This window comes from Colias philodice, chromosome 19, assembly GCF_061535455.1.
Source record: "Colias philodice isolate Cphi_HAF_F1 chromosome 19, ilColPhil1 Martin Lab GWU primary, whole genome shotgun sequence".
Taxonomy (NCBI): Eukaryota; Metazoa; Arthropoda; class Insecta; order Lepidoptera; family Pieridae; genus Colias; species Colias philodice.
In genome coordinates this window covers 4,911,348-4,930,851 of record NC_143104.1, presented here as the reverse complement: position 1 = coordinate 4,930,851, position 19,504 = coordinate 4,911,348, and the positions used below count along the sequence as shown (strand labels likewise).

General features: G+C 33.4%; 1 protein-coding gene across 4 annotated transcripts in view; it reads left to right on the top strand.

The window, feature by feature from the left end:
- Csk (C-terminal Src kinase) overlaps nt 1–19,504 on the top strand; it is a 52,574-nt gene that overhangs the window by 23,189 nt on the left and 9,881 nt on the right. For all 4 annotated transcript variants that reach the window (XM_089707088.1, XM_089707091.1, XM_089707090.1 and 1 more), the window contains exons 2-6: nt 11,656–11,748; nt 13,911–14,030; nt 17,185–17,265; nt 17,832–17,907; nt 19,050–19,143. In XM_089707088.1, the coding sequence (XP_089563214.1) occupies nt 11,701–11,748; nt 13,911–14,030; nt 17,185–17,265; nt 17,832–17,907; nt 19,050–19,143 (419 nt within the window). In that variant the 5' untranslated portion in view covers nt 11,656–11,700. The remainder of the gene's footprint in view (nt 1–11,655; nt 11,749–13,910; nt 14,031–17,184; nt 17,266–17,831; nt 17,908–19,049; nt 19,144–19,504) is intronic.

Genomic DNA, 19,504 nt, shown 5'->3' with positions numbered 1-19,504 from the left:
ATTGAATTTTATTAGGGTAGTTACGATACTTGAACTTTTTATTTTTTTTCTTCCAAAAAACTCAAAAGTGCAACTTGTGACCAGTACTGATAGATTGCTCTTAATTAGGTCTATAATTGGTAAAATAAACACATTCCTCCATGGAAGCCTTTAGGAGGAATCGATTGTCAAAATATTATATTAGGGTAGTTTGAGTTACTGAACTTGATCTTTTTATTTTTTTCTTCCAAAAAACTCAAAAGTGCAACTTGTGACCGGTACTGATAGATTGCTCTTAAATAGGTCTATAATTGGTAAAATAAACACATTCCTCCATGGAAGCCTTTAGGAGGAATCGATTGTCAAAATATTATATTAGGGTAGTTTGAGTTACTGAACTTGATCTTTTTATTTTTTTCTTCCAAAAAACTCAAAAGTGCAACTTGTGACTGGTACAGATAGATTGCTTATAATAAGGTCTATCATTGATAAAAATACTAGATTCCACCACGGAGGCGTTTACGGGGAATTGAATTTTATTAGGGTAGTTTCGATACTTGAACTTTTTATTTTTTTTCTTCCAAAAAACTCAAAAGTGCAACTTGTGACTGGCACCAATAGATTGCTCATAATTAGGTCTATCATTGATAAAAAAACCAGATTCCACCGTGGAGGCGTTTAGGAGGTATTGAATTTTATTAGGATAGTTACGATACTTGAACTTTTTAACTAACTACCCTAATAAAATTCAATTCCCCGTAAACGCCTCCATGGTGGAATCTGGAATTTTTATCAATGATAGACCTAATTATGAGCAATCTATCTGTACCAGTCACAAGTTGCACTTTTGAGTTTTTTGGAAGAAAAAAAATAAAAAGTTCAAGTATCGTAACTACCCTGATAAAATTCAATTCCCCGTAAACGCCTCCGTGATGGAATCTGGTATTTTTATCAATGATAGACCTAATTATGAGCAATCTATCTTTACCGGTCACAAGTTGCACTTTTGAGTCTTTTGGAAGAAAAAAATAAAAAGATCAAGTTCAGTAACTCAAACTGCCCTAATATAATATTTTGACAATCGATTCCTCCTAAAGGCTTCCATGGAGAAATGTGTTTATTTTACCAATTATAGACCTAATTAAGAGCAACCTATCAGTACCGGTCACAAGTTGCACATTTGAGTTTTTTGGAAGAAAGAAATATTTTTTGATCGATTGATGTATAGTATGGGGAAATTGTTTGAGCCAAAATCATTTTTTACTGCGTATAACTCAGAAACAGTAGGATATAGGAAAAAATGTTGTAGGTACAACTTGTAGATAATTTTATGGCCTTTCAACTTGTCCTTGAAAGTTTTTCTCTAACATGTACCGTTTTTGAGATTTAAGCGATAAATGAAAAAATGGACCCATTCCCCCCCCTCCCCCCACTCCGGGGCTCCTCCTAGTGTCCCGGGGTTTTAGTATGTTTATTACCTAGGGACTCTTGACATGTTTCCGAAGAAACATCTTACGTTACTAACTCACGCACTCTAGACCCCCCTTGGAGGGACTCATTCAATGGACTAAAAGTGCACGCCTCATAATTTTTTTTTAATAAATATTTATTAATTATTATTTTTGTTTATTTAATAACAATTAAACCACATCGAATCAGACCCTGAAAAATGAAAGGGTTCTATTCCTGAGCATACTCAAGCGTAAGAGAAAAAAAAAGACTCGATTAGTAAAGTATTTCGGTCGCTATCGTGTTAACAAGAAAAAGGATCCGCACATACAGACACACGGACGTCCAAGACAGAACTTTTTTAAACTGTTTTTTAACTAGTTTAAATAACAAAAATGACATCAAAAATATCATGAACGTTAAGAATAGTGTTTTTTCTTAATATGTGTGTGTATGGATTATCTTACAAGTGCAATGTATGATACATAAAGACATTTTAAGTTTGAAAAATCAGATGTTTTGCGCGAAGTGACAGTAGTACCCACCTCAACGCTTCGCTTATGAGGCGTGCAATATCATCTGAATTATGCTCCTTATTTCTCTTCATGAAGGGTAAAGCAAGTATTTACTTACTTACGTATTTACAGTTCATGTGTTATTATGGTACATAAGTGCGCTACACCACTGTAAAGTTATATGATCATAAATCATAATCGTTTCGGTGTTTTTCCCGTGAAAGAGGAACAAACATACATACTCAATCATAATACTCAACCCTGAAAAACTTTCGGATTTAGGGTGCTTGTGCACTACAAGGAATTTTACTGTCCGGCATTCTGATTTTTTACGGTCCGGTGTGGCATGAAAAAACCGATGAATTGCTTGTGCACCTGTCCGTCTTTACTCGGATCAGTGCGGTACAGTTCAAGGAAGTATGGCGGTATAATGCTATCATAAATGATTGTTTTCGCATTTTACAAGAAACGAGTAAAAATATAGAAGGTGAAATATTATAATACTTCGTTATAATAAAAAATAAAGTTCCGTAAGAGATTTAAAATGCGTGTTTCACTTATTTATTTTAATCGGTGACGAGGAGCTAAATCTATTCCCACTTGAACTTTAACTTACCAACACTTACTTAGATAATAATTATATGGTACGGGAGCTATTAACGTTAAAAAAAAAGTCATTTTAGTATAGTTGGTTTTTTGATATACTGTTCCTCTTGCTATTTCGGTTAGAGTCCGGGTTGTCTGGCTGGTCGCAGTGGTTGCGTTTTTTAGTGCGCATCTTATCTGCACAGGATAATTTCCTTAATTTTAAGTCATTTTTTAACGCGTAATTTTTAATATTTTGCCTTTAGATAGATCCATCAGACATAATTTTTTTATTGCAAGACGTTTTTTTCGTTGTTAAATACGTGCCAGACGCAATGTTTTATTTCGTTTTTATAAAAAATTCAAATTATTTTAGAATGTCTGTAAATTTCATATTATGTTCTTCAAACATAATATAATCTAATATTAATTAGCCAGACGCTAATTCGATTGTTAAGTATTAAATATGTACAAATAAACACGTAGTGAAAGTAGGTAAGTATAACAATTTGATGATTGTGTATATGGAGAGATAGTTTAAAGTGCAAGAGAGATAGAAAGGGTCGGCCGCGAAAATTAAATAACAATAAAAAATAACTTTTTTTTTTCGAAAATATACGATGCATAGAAATTCGTTCCTACTCTAGGATTCTCTGTGTTGTGGGAACAAGTACCTTCCATTGGTACATTTTATTCCTTAGGCTAAAAAATAAACTATTAGGGTACATCAACAATCTTCTATACAAAACAATTTTTTTTATAACTAATTAGCGCCCCGCCTGGCCCTGGCTTCGCACGGGTGCAATGCTGATACTAAATACACTACAGAAAAACTGTGAACGTTGAATATAAATACATAGCGGCCCGCTCCGGCTTCGCACGGATATAAAATATATAGCCGGGCGGCCGGCCGGTACCGCCGCAAACGCTACGTCTTTTAATTTTTAAATCTGTAATAACTTCGAAAATATTCACTTAAATCATACGGTGTAAAGGGCCATATAGATCTATATTAAATGAACAATGTATTCAAGGTCTTTAATTGGTTAAGGATTAATGATGTACTTATTGGTTAAAATCGCTTCGAAAATTAGCCATTATTATTTGTCGTAAAAAGTAAATGACAAAAAAAAGTTATTGTGGGTTATCCATAAGAGATAGACATATACCATCACGGACTTTTCTGTAGACCCTTTCAATGTGTACTATTATAGTTAGTACATTATTTTGATAAAACTCGTAGGGTTCAGCCTGCGTTTGCACTGTATGTGGAAAAAATGTAATTATTTACGACATCACATTAGAAACCTCAAAAATAACAGTACTTTTCCACTATTTAATGGGTGTTATTATACATATAAACCTTCCTCTTGAATCACTCTATCTATTAAAAAAACCGCATCAAAATCCGTTGCATAGTTTCAAAGATTTAAAGGGACATAGGGATAGAGAAAGCGACTTTGTTTTATACCATGTAGTGATGATGATAACAATATTAATTCATTAATCTTAATATATATACATAAATCTCATGTCATAATGTTTGTCCTCAATGGACTCCTAAACCACTTAACCGATTATAATAAAATTCGCACACCATGTGCAGTTCGATCCAACTTGAGAGATAGGATAGTTTAAACATGTAGGTACCACGGGCGAAGCCGGGGCGGACCGCTAGTATACTAACTATATAAATTCATGCTAACTACTTTAGTTCAATTCAATACAAACTTAAACATGCGAGTGTATGTGTGTTCACGTGTGTGTGTCGTGTGTGGTGTGGTGTGTGATGATGATGATGATTATGAAGATGGCTTTTTAAATTTAACAATGTAATTGTTTAACCTTCATTGATATAGATTTTATTCTATTTTCAATGTATGGTAACTTTAATATTTTATTTTTCACTTTTATGGTTTTTTTTTTCATTTTAGCTTATTTATTTATAAGAACAAGTGTAAATAATATTGTATTCTTGCAATTATTTCCTGTCGCATAATTAAAATACACTAGCTGATGAGCTGCATGCTTCATTACTTTTTTTTATTTATAGGGTCAACCGGGGCAAATGCAACTATGGGGCTATGGCAACTAGTTATCATAACTAATTTATTAGAGTTGTTGTAATAAATCGCCACCTATGATTCAATAGCTCAACGACTAATAAATCTTACAAGTTATAGATGGTGCCCCTACGATGAAAACTATTTGATTGATAGGCCATTGTGTCAAACCGCTATTTTGAAGTTGGTGTGCGTAAAAACAGGTGTCGAGTTTTGCAGACAAAAAAATTGTTTAGGAGTGATTTTTTGCAGGTGTTTTTGATTGGACACGATTATCACAAGCCGTTAAGCATATTTCATTTATATTTTTAGTGCTTTAGTTGACTCTATTTTGTGTTATTGATGCAGTTACAATTGCCTCATGAAAATTTCACTGTGGGGTTATTGCAACTGTGAGGTTAGTTACAATAGCCCCTTATATTTTTGTATGAAACTAAAAACACTAGTGATGTGACAGTGTCGATATTTTTATTATGTATCCTTCTTGGTAGTCAAAATATATTTTCTTTAGGATTAATTAAAGAAGAACCATCGATTATTTCTTCGATATTATACCCAGAGACGGGTTCATAAGTAAAATTCAAATTAGATAAAGCGTGGTTAAAGAATATAAGTAACTAAAAACGATAGGTAGGATAGTTCTGTGATTGTTCAAGTAATTTTTAGTAAACGGTTGATTAACTAATAAACGTATTTTGTTTGGTTTACGTTTTTAACAATATTTAACACAAAGAATATTATTTGTTCTGACCAAAAACTAAAATTGACTTAGTAGGTAGTACACTGTTATTTTTTTTTGTTGCGATTTAAAGTGGTAAATCAAAGTAGGTACATGAGTTTTTCCTCTAAATAATGCGGCGCCATCTACGATCGCAACGTTATTGTATAGATAACGTTATTGTATATATATATAGAATAATAAAAATATATCGATGAATAAGTTTTTTGCATTCCCCACACTAATTCTCTAACAAATAGTTGCATTTGCCCCACAATCAGAAAAATAAGATTTTTCCTGAAAACTCGTTCTTGCTACACGGTAATCCAGTTCAAAATCCTATGAATAACATGAAATCTCATAAATATATTCTATATTCGTTGTTTTATATGAAATAGAAGAAGAGCTATGGCAGTTAGTTGCATTTACCCCCGACTAGGGGTTAATGTAACTTTTTCTACCAATTTTAGGAAATATTCTCACTACCAGTTATTTATAAGACTACTGTATTGCTTGATTGGTTGAAAATAATCTTGAATAAATACAAAAATCACTAAATGGGTCAAATAAATGACCAAATATAAAAGGAGATAACTGATAAACTTGAAACTTGTTATTTTTTAGTTGCATTTGCCCCGGTTGACCCTACACATTATTTAATACTTAACAATCGAATTAGCGTCTGGCTAATTAATTTTAGATTATATTATGTTTGAAGAACATAATATGAAATTTACAGACATTCTAAAATAATTTGAATTTTTTATAAAAACGAAATAAAAAATTGCGTCTGGCACCTATTTAACAACGAAAAAAACGTCTTGCAATAAAAAAACTATGTCTGATGGATCTATCTAAAGGCAAAATATTAAAAATTACGCGTTAAAAAATGACTTAAAATTAAGGAAATTATCCTGTAGAGATAAGATGCGCACTACTAAACGCAACCACTGCGACCAGCCAGACAGCCCGGACTCTAACCGAAATAGCAAGAGGAACAGTATATCAAAGAACCAACTATACTAAAATTCTCACTTGTCAACGTCGGTAGCTCCTATACGAATAGGTCAATGCTTGGTCAATGTATATAAAATAACAATACCGACTTCTCAAATCTCATTGCCAGCTAAAAGAAAGTAAAACAAGAGCTTGCTTTCAATTGGCATATGCAATAAAAGAGTAAAATCCAAGCAAGTGGGCACTCGAAAACAATTATACCTACAGCGACTCGTAAACTCAAAAAACCATCCGGAATAGGGAAAAGTAAAATGTCGGACAGTAAAAGTACGTATAGTGCACAAGCTAGTATTTAGATTAATTGCGTGCCATACCGGACCGTAAAAAATCGGAATGCCGGACCGTAAAATTCCTTGTAGTGGACAAACGCCCTTATAATATTACTAGGACAACGGTTGCATATGTCATTGATATTTTAGTTTTATTCTATTCAAATTTAAAAATACTATAAACTATTTTAAGGGCAAGCTCCCTAAATTTTATGTGAATTTGCATCAATATTCTGAAACAGTCACACATACAATCAAAATGGAAATTTAGTATATGATTTATTGGGTCTTTTTCTTTCGATGTACAAGACAGAAACATAATTGTAACATTTTCGCTCGATTCAATTTTTATTCAAAAATGATGCCTTTTTTAAGGATTATTACATTTTTTTTAAGATTTACTTGGACTTTATGTCTAAAATAAATGTTAACAGTAAGAAAATAGAGTTTACTATTGAAGACCAAGATATTTTTTCTCTAGATCAATTATTACTTTAGTTATAAACGAAATAAGAATTGAGACTTACTTTTCGAGCTCGAACGCGATCAAAGAGCGCACGCGATATTCAACTTTATTACGGCTGTATTAGCGTCTAGTACCGTAACCGGTCTCTCAGTGCCAGAAATGAGAAAGGGAGCCTCCTCTTAATAGACTTTACATGCTCTCAAAACATCTCAATTTCAATGGTTAATTAAATTTTTGCTAGTTTGTAGTAGCTGAAAATGTAATTCAATTTAAATTGGAATATGGAGCTCCGACTACGATAAGACTTTATAAAATAATATCATGAATTTTATTACTTTTATTTACATTAAGTTTGTTGTAAAATTGGTGACCTTTTTGGTTAAAACATTGATTTTTAATTTTGATTAATACTAATGTGATAAGTGATAACATTGCTCAATGCCTCGTATGGTCTAACACATCCATCTTGTTAGTAATAGCTATTTGAATATATTACACTACCACTGACCTTCAAGCTTATGTGCTCAGATGACTGTGTCAACATTCAACGCCGCATAAATAATTATGTTTATACGTAATACTTTATTAAGGCGTTACCCGGCAATTTCGACTATGTTCAACCTCTATAAAGTCTGGTACAACATAAAGCACAATACCGAAAAAAATATATAAAATAGGATGGTCTTTGATCTTTAATTGCTCGCGAGGACTTTTTTCCAAAGTTAATAGGTTTCTAGAAAAAAAATGTGCCGTGGTCATCGATTTTTCCGCAAATACTCTACTTATAAACTTCGTAACCTGCTGACTTAGAGCTCTGAAAATTTTATGTTTAATAAATTATCAGTTACACAACAGTCCCTGACGAGGATTTTTTGTTTCACTGATTGGTATCTTTTTAAATACAAAATGCGAGGAAAAAAGAAGGTGCAGCGGGAGAGGTTTGAGATCCGTCATGTATGGTCAAGGTTATTAGCGCATGTATAAGCCTTAATATGAGCACATATATGAGTGTCTGTTTTTAAAACTGAAGCATGTATTCGGCTTTCACAATGATACACTTCATCTTGTGTTTCACGGATCAACAGTGGCCGTATTGGGTAACTGTTGTACTGTAAAATTCTAACTAAGTTGCAAACTCTGAATTTTGCTTGGGACCAATTTCGACATTATTTCGTCTCTTTGACAATTATGGCTCAAGGTCTTACTCAAATCTATGTTTTTTAAGAATGTATTCATGTTAAGAGTGAAGTGTTTTTATTAAAAATCCCCCGTTTATAATCTCGTACTGCTTTGATTTAATCAGCTTTATATACAAGATTTATTCGGTACTTGAGTAATGTGTATGGTCCGGGAGCCAGCAGCAGATTTTATGACCAAGTTCCTCTCAAGCGGTAATTAGTAAAATGCATCAAAGTATAGTATTATGAAGCCTCGTGAACGTCAGCTGGAGCTCGGTTGGGGGGAAGAGCGGTTGTAGCCTCCCGTATCAGCTGACGGTTTTTCCACCAAGATACAGCCAGCTGACATATATATTTATCCACAGTTACATATAAGCTATCATCAGGTAAATTTTTGTTTGAGAGGAAATAACGGAAAATAAATTTTTCTTTAAATTTAACTTTCATGTTCGAGACACCAGCTGACGTATAATACACCATGTTGTAACCAGCTGACTATTTTTTTTCGTTGAGATATTGGGTTAGCTACAATTTGACAAATTTTTAGCTGAGAGGAAATGAATGAATGAATGTATTTTTTTTCCTATGTGCGTGGGAGGCTACAACCGCTCACCCCCCCAACCGAGCGCCAGCTGACGTTCACGAGGCTTTATAATACTATACTCTCATGCGTCTGACGAATTATCTCTTGAGAGGAAATAGTTAACCAAATTTGCACCTGGCTCCCTAACCAGTATGTATGTCACGCTCAAAGACCGTAAGCAAGCTTTATTAAACATCCCTTACGTGCTGGCCACGGACAATTCGCTATAGCGAAAATTCGCGCGGCGCGACTGGCGGCGCGTCTTGCGAATGAATCAAATGTATGGAAATGTACTGGGCATGCCACGCGCAGTGGCGACCAGCGAGACGACCGGCGAATTTCCCCGAGCGAATCGCGCGGCACGACTAGCGATCGAAACAAATGTATGAGTTATTACGGCGCAGGCCACGGAGTCGAGCGGCAGACGCGGCGACTACTCCCGGAGCGAACTTAATTTAAAATAGTTTGTTTTTTTTTTTCGCGAAAATGGAGACGGAAGCTTTTATTGCAGAAATTCTAGCTAGACCAGCTATTTGGAAGTCTAGCCACCCGCAACATAATTTTTCATCATGCCTATATTTTTCATATTTTTGGTGGAATTCTCCGTCTGTAACACGATTTCTATTTAATTCGTGTACTCCACTATATCTTCCAAACATTAAATCTTGAGCAAAAAAGCTGCTACTCTCCAAACAACGTCGAGCTAACTTTGATAAAGCTATCTCGTCTCCTCGTCTACACTGGTCGCGGCGGCGAACGCAACTGCCCGTGGCGTGCTTACCGCGCCGCGCGACTTGCCGCGCCGCCCGTCGCGCCGTCGGTCGCGCCGCCGGTGTCCGTGGCCAAGTTGTTAAATATTTCCCATAGTATTCGATGTGTATAATATATTATTTAAACATAATAACATTATTTTGTAAACTATAACGGTACACTGCTAAATTAGGTAGGTTTCCTGCCATACAATCTACGTGCTCTGCTTGCTGTTTGCAAAACTCGGCGCTGATATGTGTTTGTAAATAGCATTGCTAGCGGCTACGGTTGCCTACGTCTTGATTATGAAACATTTACTTATTCTCGCATTTCACTAGATACTGGAATGTGTTTCAATGAACTTCGAAATCACCACCTAACTGAATTCACTCAAAGCCTTCTATAGGACGGAAACAGTATACTTTAAATTTTTGTCAGAATATTAAACCTACCTACTTATTTCTTCAACATAAATGTTCCAATTGGTTTGTAGAATGAACTAAACAATAAACAAGTCGTTTATCATAATTTATAAAGTTCACTATTTTATAAGCAATTCTTCTGTATAACGCAGTTATGTAATTTTATTCATACTAGCGGAACAGTTGCTATAATATAGACACGGCATACGACACGCTTGGTCGGTCCACGTTTGTCTCGTACACAAACACAACATGGATAGAAGAATGAGAGTGAATCACCGGGCCACTCCCACGCCACTCATCAGTCATCATATCTGTAGAGATGTTGCTAATTAGCAAGTTCCCGTGACGCAAGAATTATCAGCGTTAAAATAATTAATTCAGATATTTTTCTAATTATCGAAGTAAAGTGAGAATATTAAATATTATTTTTTCATTTGAATGTCATAAAACCAAAAATATCAATATTAAATATTGTTTTATTTAAATTTTACATGTTATTATACGCTGTGAGCTTGTTTGGTGAGTTATTTGCCAGACAAAATTGAAAATATGTAGTGTCTAGTGTCTAAAGGACAGTTAATATAATTCTTGACAATAATTTATGTTGTAAAAAGATCATTAATGAATATATCACTACTGTACATAATATCTTTTACCCGCAATCGAGGTCCAGGCTAAGTGCTAGTCTAGGCTTGTGGTTTCTCTTAACTTTCATCCAATTTGTTACGATAGCGGGATTGAAAATTATAATTTTCTCTCACTCTGTCGCCTATTCATGAGAACTCATAAAGTTATATGCACGTGTATGCATGCAAACTTATGGTTTAGTAATGAGATGGTTGCAGCGATTAAAATATAGGTTCAGATTAAAATTAAAATGCAGGCATCACCACATACCTATTTAACATTTTTTCAAATTTTGTGACGTAACTTAGGTTTTAGCATTAGGATAACTTATAAAAGTCAACCCCAAAGAAATGTTAAACTACGAATACATAAAACGTGTTTACTTATTTAAGAAACAATTGATTTCTTTATAAATATTATCACTTTTTATGCGTATCAACCAAATTGTGCATTACCTTATTAGTATGTACGTTCATTACCTGGAACATTTGACCTACCTATTTCATGATGGACGTTTTGTGGTTAAGTGAATTGTTGTGTAACAATTGTGTTCAATATTTTTATGATCTCATAATGCATTTTTATTTTTTATGTACCTAATCGTGTGTATTAAGTAATTCAGACTTATTATTTAAACTTTCTGAAAATAACATTGTACGAAACGTTACTTGCGAGAGAAGATAAATGTCTAGAAAATGTTTAGTACAAGTAGGTGTTAATTACGGCCTGTGAAAAGCCGGTGAAAAGTGTTCCACCAACTTCTCCAATTGTTGTTCACCGTTACACGCTCACTCCAATTGTTTAAGGGCTTGTTCCGTTCCCATAGAAACACCCGTTTCGTATTTTAATTAATTACATTTTCATATTATTAGGGTCGCAGATTTTGATAATAAGCCAAATATTTCGAAATGAAATTTCCATTCAAATAAAATATGACTAAAAAAACAAGTTTGTAGGTAGGTACCTACATAATAATTCTTAATGCCAGTCATTCTAAACAACGTTCTAAACGCTTTTTATTTTGTCAACAGATGATGAAGTGCTCTTGAACAGCCGTGTTGGTTACATCGCCTGCTATGAACTCTGACGTGCATCGTCACCAGGCGCATCCGCCACTTGCACAGGTAATTTGAATATATCACAGTACATCCATGGAGTGGATAAACTATATTTTGTAAAAAAAACCAACCTCCGTTAATCGTAATCCTTATAAAGTCCTTATAAATTACAGTTGTTTACCAATAAAAAATCATGACTTTATACTTGTTTCATGATTCTATAAGTTTATTTCTTTATTATAACGGCGACATTGTTTGATATGATGTAGCGATGATTAAGTCTCTTGTATTCTGACGAAAAATCTTATCAGTACCATTATGAAGCACTTGATTAAGTTTAAGAAGGAGCGTTTTGTATTATCGCATTTCATGTGAGTCACGTGCGCAATTAACTCGATACCATGTGTGGCAAACATAAGTAGCATTGTATCACATTCCCAACTGCAATAAATGTATCTCGAACTTATATAAGCCAATAGTGTCTACACGATATTATGTTGATCTGCTATTGCGTTGTACCTGATTCTAAATACTTAGTCCTGATTAGATCTTTTTTTTTCTTTCAATGTTCATCAATTACCTATTTCGAAGAACCTCCTTTCATAATTTACTTCAATATCATTCTAATATTTAAAGAAGACACTCAAGTAGCTGCATTATAAAAGACACCATGTTATAAAGTAAAAAGCCCGTTTAAGTAAATGCAAAGTTGAATTTTAATCTGGCACTCATCCAAGGTTCACCGCTCAATGTCTCGTTAGCTCTCTGCTCATAACAAATCCTTCAACTTCATTGAACAAAAGAAATTATTTCCGTATAGTCTTTAGCGTTCAAAATTTTAATAAAATACAACGTCAACAATTTTTTAATTAAGCATTATTGGTTCAAGATCAATGTCAAAAATTTTATGATAGACGACTCTTGACTACTGCGTATTATATCTTATGAGGAAAATACTTCCATACTTTATGATCATTTGATCAAATGAACACACAGAACACGTACTGTGTGTATTACGGAGGCGATGTAATTTAGCATAGTGGTCATATATTATTGCCTGAGTAATACTTGTAGATGCTTCGATTAGTGTCATGTTTTCCTTTTGAAATAATAAAATATGTTTATTACGTCAATTGTCCATGGACACGCTATGCGGAATGTCTGCTCTCTTTACCGATAATTTGTATGTTGAGAATTTTTGATGAAAAAATTTTCTACGTCAGTGATTACGCACTACAAGTACCTAAGTATGGAAACAATTATATAATATATGTAACGTAATTTTGTTTTTTCTAATTATCGGAGTGTTAAGTGAAACATCATGATGACTCAAAATCATGATTGCGCAGAACATTATAAAGTAAACGAAGCTTAATAAAATAATGTAAATTGTAAATTTGTAGTTAGTCCGAATGTCTTCTGTCAGATAAAAGTTAATATTGTTTTCTTTTATAAATAATTGGATTATCTACTTAGTAAATTGCAAATGACAAATACAATGATAACGTTATAATTATTAACCCAGATTATCAAAATCCCACCTCACTGCGGCCTTGTAACACAAACTTAGATGCAAGGACTTAGTAAAGCTAATGCTTATTTGTTTTTTTTTACCGATAACAACTGCATTCTGAACCCATAACTCAAGTAGCCTTGTGTATACTGATAACAATAATAGCAATATTTCTATTACTTCTAATAGATTAACACAAATGAGTGTGTTGTTTTTTTTTAATACTGATTACTGATATACCTTATAACATATTTATGAAATACTTATTTCTGTCTCTTTAGTTAAACACATAATAAAATTCAGACACTAGATTAAAACACTTTTGGAACAATAGAAATCTTAATTGTCCTAAATCCAATTTCCAAAAATAATGGTATAAAAATTATTTCTTATCTCTTATAACCGTAGCTAATATTAATATTTCTAATAAGCGTTATTAAAAAATATGTATTTTTTATAACGGAAGTGATATTTAGAAATTCAACCACTTTCACGATAGTTTCACTTATTTTTATTTTTCTTAAAAATAAATATTAATCTATTACGTTTCCGATGAACGCTTCCGACACAATATCATAATCAGGTTCTATAATAACATTATGTCTATATGCGTGTTTAATTATATTAATTACTTTCAACTTCTCAATTGATAAGTCTTCCTAAAAGTGTACCACATTTTATTTCAATTTTCAAAACATATTTTTTTGTATTTCAGCACGGCGTCCACGCAGGCGCGCAGGGCGTGGGCCCCTGCGGTTGGTACTCCGCGTCCGCTGCGCCGGCGCCGACCGCACCCGCGAGGCTCAAGCGCGCGCAGCCCCCGCACCAACTACCGGTACTTTTATTTTGTATTCGATTTTTTGTTTGATCTATCTATCTAGCTGTTTATTTATTTCTCATACTAATATTATAAGGCTGAAGAGTTTGTTTGTTTGAACGCGCTAATCTCAGGAACTACTGGTTCGATTTGAAACATTATTTCGGTGTTAGATAGCCCATTCATCGAGGAAGGCTATAGGCTATATATCATCACGCTTAAGGTTGATACGGTGACGGCTATCATCTTATTAAGTTATTAGTAAGTAGCATTATGCTGCATTATAATTAAATTAAGCTAAGTAGTCAACCTTGACCTGGAAGTCAACCTTGTTTTGACGGGTAAAACGATTATAATGAAATGATGCTAATAATGCATTCCTTTTACTGCCTTCCTACGATATTTTATCTTGTTTATATCCCGGTTCAACCCAGGCGGTGCTGTGCGAGTGGCTAGTTTGTTACATACATACTGATGCCTATTCCATGATAGTCACACTTCACTAAGCCTATTTCAGTAGGAAACATTAATTTATTATAAATCTAAATAAGACTTAATTCTGATATTGCAAAATATTGTATAAATGATTGCTTCGAAGAAATCAATGTTGTAAATATTGCTACAGAATAATTAGTTAAAGGAAATAAATATTCACAAGTCTTGATTGCTTTTTTATTACTTGTTTGAAAGTCAATATTAATAGAATGTTTAATTGATAATTAATAGAATCTATAATTTTCTGTCACTATGTTTATTATTGTTTGATATACCCATATCTCTTTTTTATTATCTATTATTAAATACTAAAGATAACAAAGCTCATAAAAAAGGATATGTTGTTATATGTTGCAGTATGTGTCTGTTTATTTTTTCTTAACCCCTTACCGCATACAAAGCCATCTATGGACGACGAAGTTCATGAATTTTTTATAGGCTAAATATAAACAATATATAAAAAAACTACCATACATCTTAAACAGCATTTCATCGAGAATTGGAATGTAATTAATTTATACAGTGTAAATATTATCCATCAGATATATTATAGATTTAGTCTAGCGCGTGCGACGGTTTGGGTGCGCGGAAAAAACCGTGATTTTCAAATTAAGATTTCAATATCAAAAAGGTGAGTAAAGCCATGAAAAAAAATATTACTTCATTCTTTAGTCTTTCTAAAATAAGGTAAAACATTTGGTTTGGTTGTTTTTTTGCTTTTATCATGTTATTTTTGTACTTTTCCAAATCTGTCATATTTGGCTTCGTATGCATTCCGTCCAAAATATATTATGTCATATGTGGCTCGGTATGCATTCAAGGATACTTTCACTGATTGTTCCAGTATCGATCCTGGACACTTTAATAACGCTAAGCATGTAAATATCATATCATCATCAATAAATACAGACTCATGCTATAATTATGCCACTGTATGATTTTTAATTAGCCGTTTCAGAGCAAATGCGAAAGTCAGGGAAAGCTCTTATTACCAAAAGACGTGGTCGTCTCTCAAAAACTTATGAACATCGGCATCTCTGGAGTCTCCTCAGTATTCCTGACTCGCCAATTGCCGCAAAAAAGCTACGAAAAACTCCTGCAAGACATCTAGATTTTCACTTTGATTCTGTACGATCTGATGGGATTAGTCATTACCCAATTTGGAAGAAGAACACCCGTCAGATATGCCTATATTGTTCCAATTTCGTTCCTTCACGTTATGTGAAAAATATAACGTGTTTTTATGTTATAATCACAAACGTAAATGTTTTAAGCAATTTCACGAAGTATAAGTTGGCTGTGATTCTGGGTGTTATTTAGGTAGGTATCCATATAAAGTACTAACATTTCGCCCTCAGCCTCGCCCGCTTTTTCAAAGAAAACCCCGCATAGTTCCCGTTCCCGTGGGATTTCCGGGATAAAACCTATCCTATGTGTTAGTCCAAGTTACCCTCTAAATTATGTGTGCTAAATTTCATTGAAGTCGGTTCAGTAGTATTTGCGTGAAAGAGTAACAAACAAACACATTCACAAACACATCCATCCTCACAAACTTTCGCATTTATAATATTAGTAGGATAGGATTTATGTAAAATATATGTAGTACATATATCAGTTGACTTAGCATTCAGGATACAAGCCTAAGTTTAGTTTGGTGCTTAGCAACCATGTGTGTGAAATTAGTCCGGAATATATTTTTATTTTATTAATTAGTTAGTTTTTTCTAATTGCATACGAAGCCATATATGACAGAAAAAATACAACAAACACTGCATACGAGTCCATATATGGCGCCGTTTCATATTTTCTATAATATAAGTGAATAATTTTTTTTCTCAATCTGATCTCATATTGTAAGGTCTAATAAACACGTTTTTGCAAAAAAATAATTTTTATTTCATCTCCTTAATAATTCATGCAATAAGGGGTTAATATTGTAAACAAAACTATCAAGAAAAAAAAACAATTAATTCAAACGACATTCAACAAACACATTCTACTGAATAAAACACGTTAAGTATTTTGTCCTTTTGCGCAGTAAAATTGCCATTAATAAAATACAATAATTATTACATACTATGCTCTATTAACCACAGTTAACGAATAAATTAAAAAGCTTTATGTTGCGTTGTAAATACATTGTTATAACATCCTCCATATATGTTAATGTTATGTATTGTTGTCCATGTGTGTATTGTGGTATTAGGAAATCTATGACCAACACAAGGACAAAGATGGAATAGAAAACAATACATTTAGAACTCGAACTGTTTGAATTCATTCAGAAAAGACGTAGGCGATACAAAGGAAAGTACTATAGTCATGATAAAATGGCGTATTATATGAAGGCTTTTGTCATTGCTATAGAGGAAAAACCTTTATCACAGAAATCCGCTTATTGCGCTGTATTGTCATGATCCTGAGTTGTATAGTGATTGGTTATTTCTATTGTATGTTTCTATCAATTACTTAGTTTCTATTATGAAAGCCTCATTGGGTCTATACTGTAAGATTTCTAAAACAAAACTACTTTTACTACAATTAGTAGTTTGTCAATTGTTTTTGTCACTGATAACAAATAAGTTTTTTTTTTCTAATTTTCAAAACTAATTTCATAAAATAGATAATCACTTTCTTATTAAAACGTGTTTGATATGTATAATTGCTCTTGTTGTAGTCCGGAGGCGGTGTGAGCGGCAGTAATGGGCCCCACGCTCCTCTCTCGCCCACCGCATTGCAAAATTCTATCCAACATAATGTAAGTGTTATATAATTTAATGGGTATTGGTTTTTATTTTGACGTTTATTAATAACCTAACATTTTTCCCTTAAAAATAAAATATTGATTCATTTTATCATTGAATTGGTTATCATCACAAATCAGTTGTTAAATCACTAAAATCACGTCCATTTCAGACATTCCACATTTTGAAATATATTTTGACCATGTATCTATAAATGGAGCCCAAATATATGTAACATAATAAAACCATGTGTAACGATAGCAATATATGCGAAATATGATCTTGATCAACCTGCATAATACATATTTAACATATCAGTACGATCATAAACTGCACAGAACACGCAAATGTAAATTACACACTATTATCATCATACTACACTATACTAACCCATTCATTTTGCTACATTTTAAACCTACAAAAAATAAGCTCTACAATTAATGACGACTAATATGAAGATTATGGTCTTAATTAATCGTGTATTAAATAAGATTGTACAATGAGTGAACACAATAGTGTTATGCGACGCAATATCGATCGCAATATTTATGGTTGAGTGATAACGCGTGTTCGTTTGCAGAATGTGATGTCGTCGTCGGTGCGCGCGCCCGCGCCGCCCGGCCCCGCCCCCGCGATGCACGTATCGCAGACTGCCGGTATGTTTGTTTATTTATTTTTTGTTACATATACACATATAATATTTGGGTTTTGTTACTTAATAGTTAATGGGAACACTATATTTGAAGAGACAAATTAGTACTTACAGATAGAAGTTGAATGGGCAACAATTTTACATTATTTAGGTAATGCCTGTTTGAATAATTGTTGAAATGTTTGAATAATGTTTTGTGAAGCCTATGGATATGATCGTTTGAAAATGGCTTTTATGTTTGACCGCCTGTGCAGAATGAAACTCATGAGCATTGATCTAAGAGGACTCGGATTTGATACCAAGTAGGCACTTACATGAATGATTCGACATATCATTCAATCGATAATATCAATCAATCAAGTGAACATATGTAAAATATACATATATCATACTAGCTGCCCCAGCAGACGTTGTTCTGCCCTATTGCCCTTTTTCGTGGCTCCGCTCCGGACCTTCCTTGTGCCTTCACGAAAACGTTAAAAAATAGAATTAAAAAAAAAAGATTCGTATCTTTCTATACTTCAGTTTACCTCACCTTTATCTTTTAATTGTAAAATCCTTTAATCGTAAATCTATATAATTCCGTTGTTGACGCTATGAGGTAATCTCGGAACGTTCCTAATGACTCTCACGAACTTGCATATTCAATTAATTATATCACTGCCCATCAGATGAATGCCAATCAATCATTATAATTAGTATATATTTTTATTGGATAAAATATTTCATATTGATAAGGTCAGTATTGAGTATTGACCGAAGTTGTTTATGGCCGCGTTTCGATATTTATTGAACACGTATCGAACGTTATCTCAAACGTGACCATGAAACACTGCCCTATTGATTTGATATACAAAATTTATGTGTTATGATTTTATGCAAGTATGCGATCTCATTTGTAGAACCATTTAAAAATGTATCGCCGAATTATTCTGCCTTCACAGTGCTAAATATTATACATCGTATTATATTATCAGGGCTTGATAACATTTAAATACTATTATACTAGCCATTTATAATCGATAAAACTAAAATCCATCAGCCTACATGAATAGAGCTGTTGCAAACGAGTTAGATTTTCAAATGCAATTAACCTATGTATTTTAACGCAATCGAAGCCAGTGTTTATTTTTTTATCTTTTGCAGTAATTTCGAAAGGCGCCAGCGATGTCTTAGTGAATACGTCCAACCAGAACCCTCCGCCCGCAGCCAACAGGCTCGTGAACATGACACAATATCCGTGAGTATTATATGAAAATAATGCCCTATCAATATAAATTTTAGCAAATATCTAATCACAAAAATCATGGCCTTTGGTTTTAATAGTTTTTATTCTTATCATTATAGTGTGCTTTCCCAAAAATCAATTTTAGATAGTGAACATTGATACGATAAAAGATAATCACATTTCGTATGGAGGATGTCGGGACAAAATTGATGATAAGATAGAAGTTATCTTGTAAAGTGACTCAGTTGAAGTGTAACTGTGATGGAGAACAACAGGGATAGAGAAGTGAATACTAGAAATCAAACAATTAATCGCGAACATGAGTAAATATTCCTTGTAAATTTGCTGATCAAAGTATTGGTTGTTGACTTTG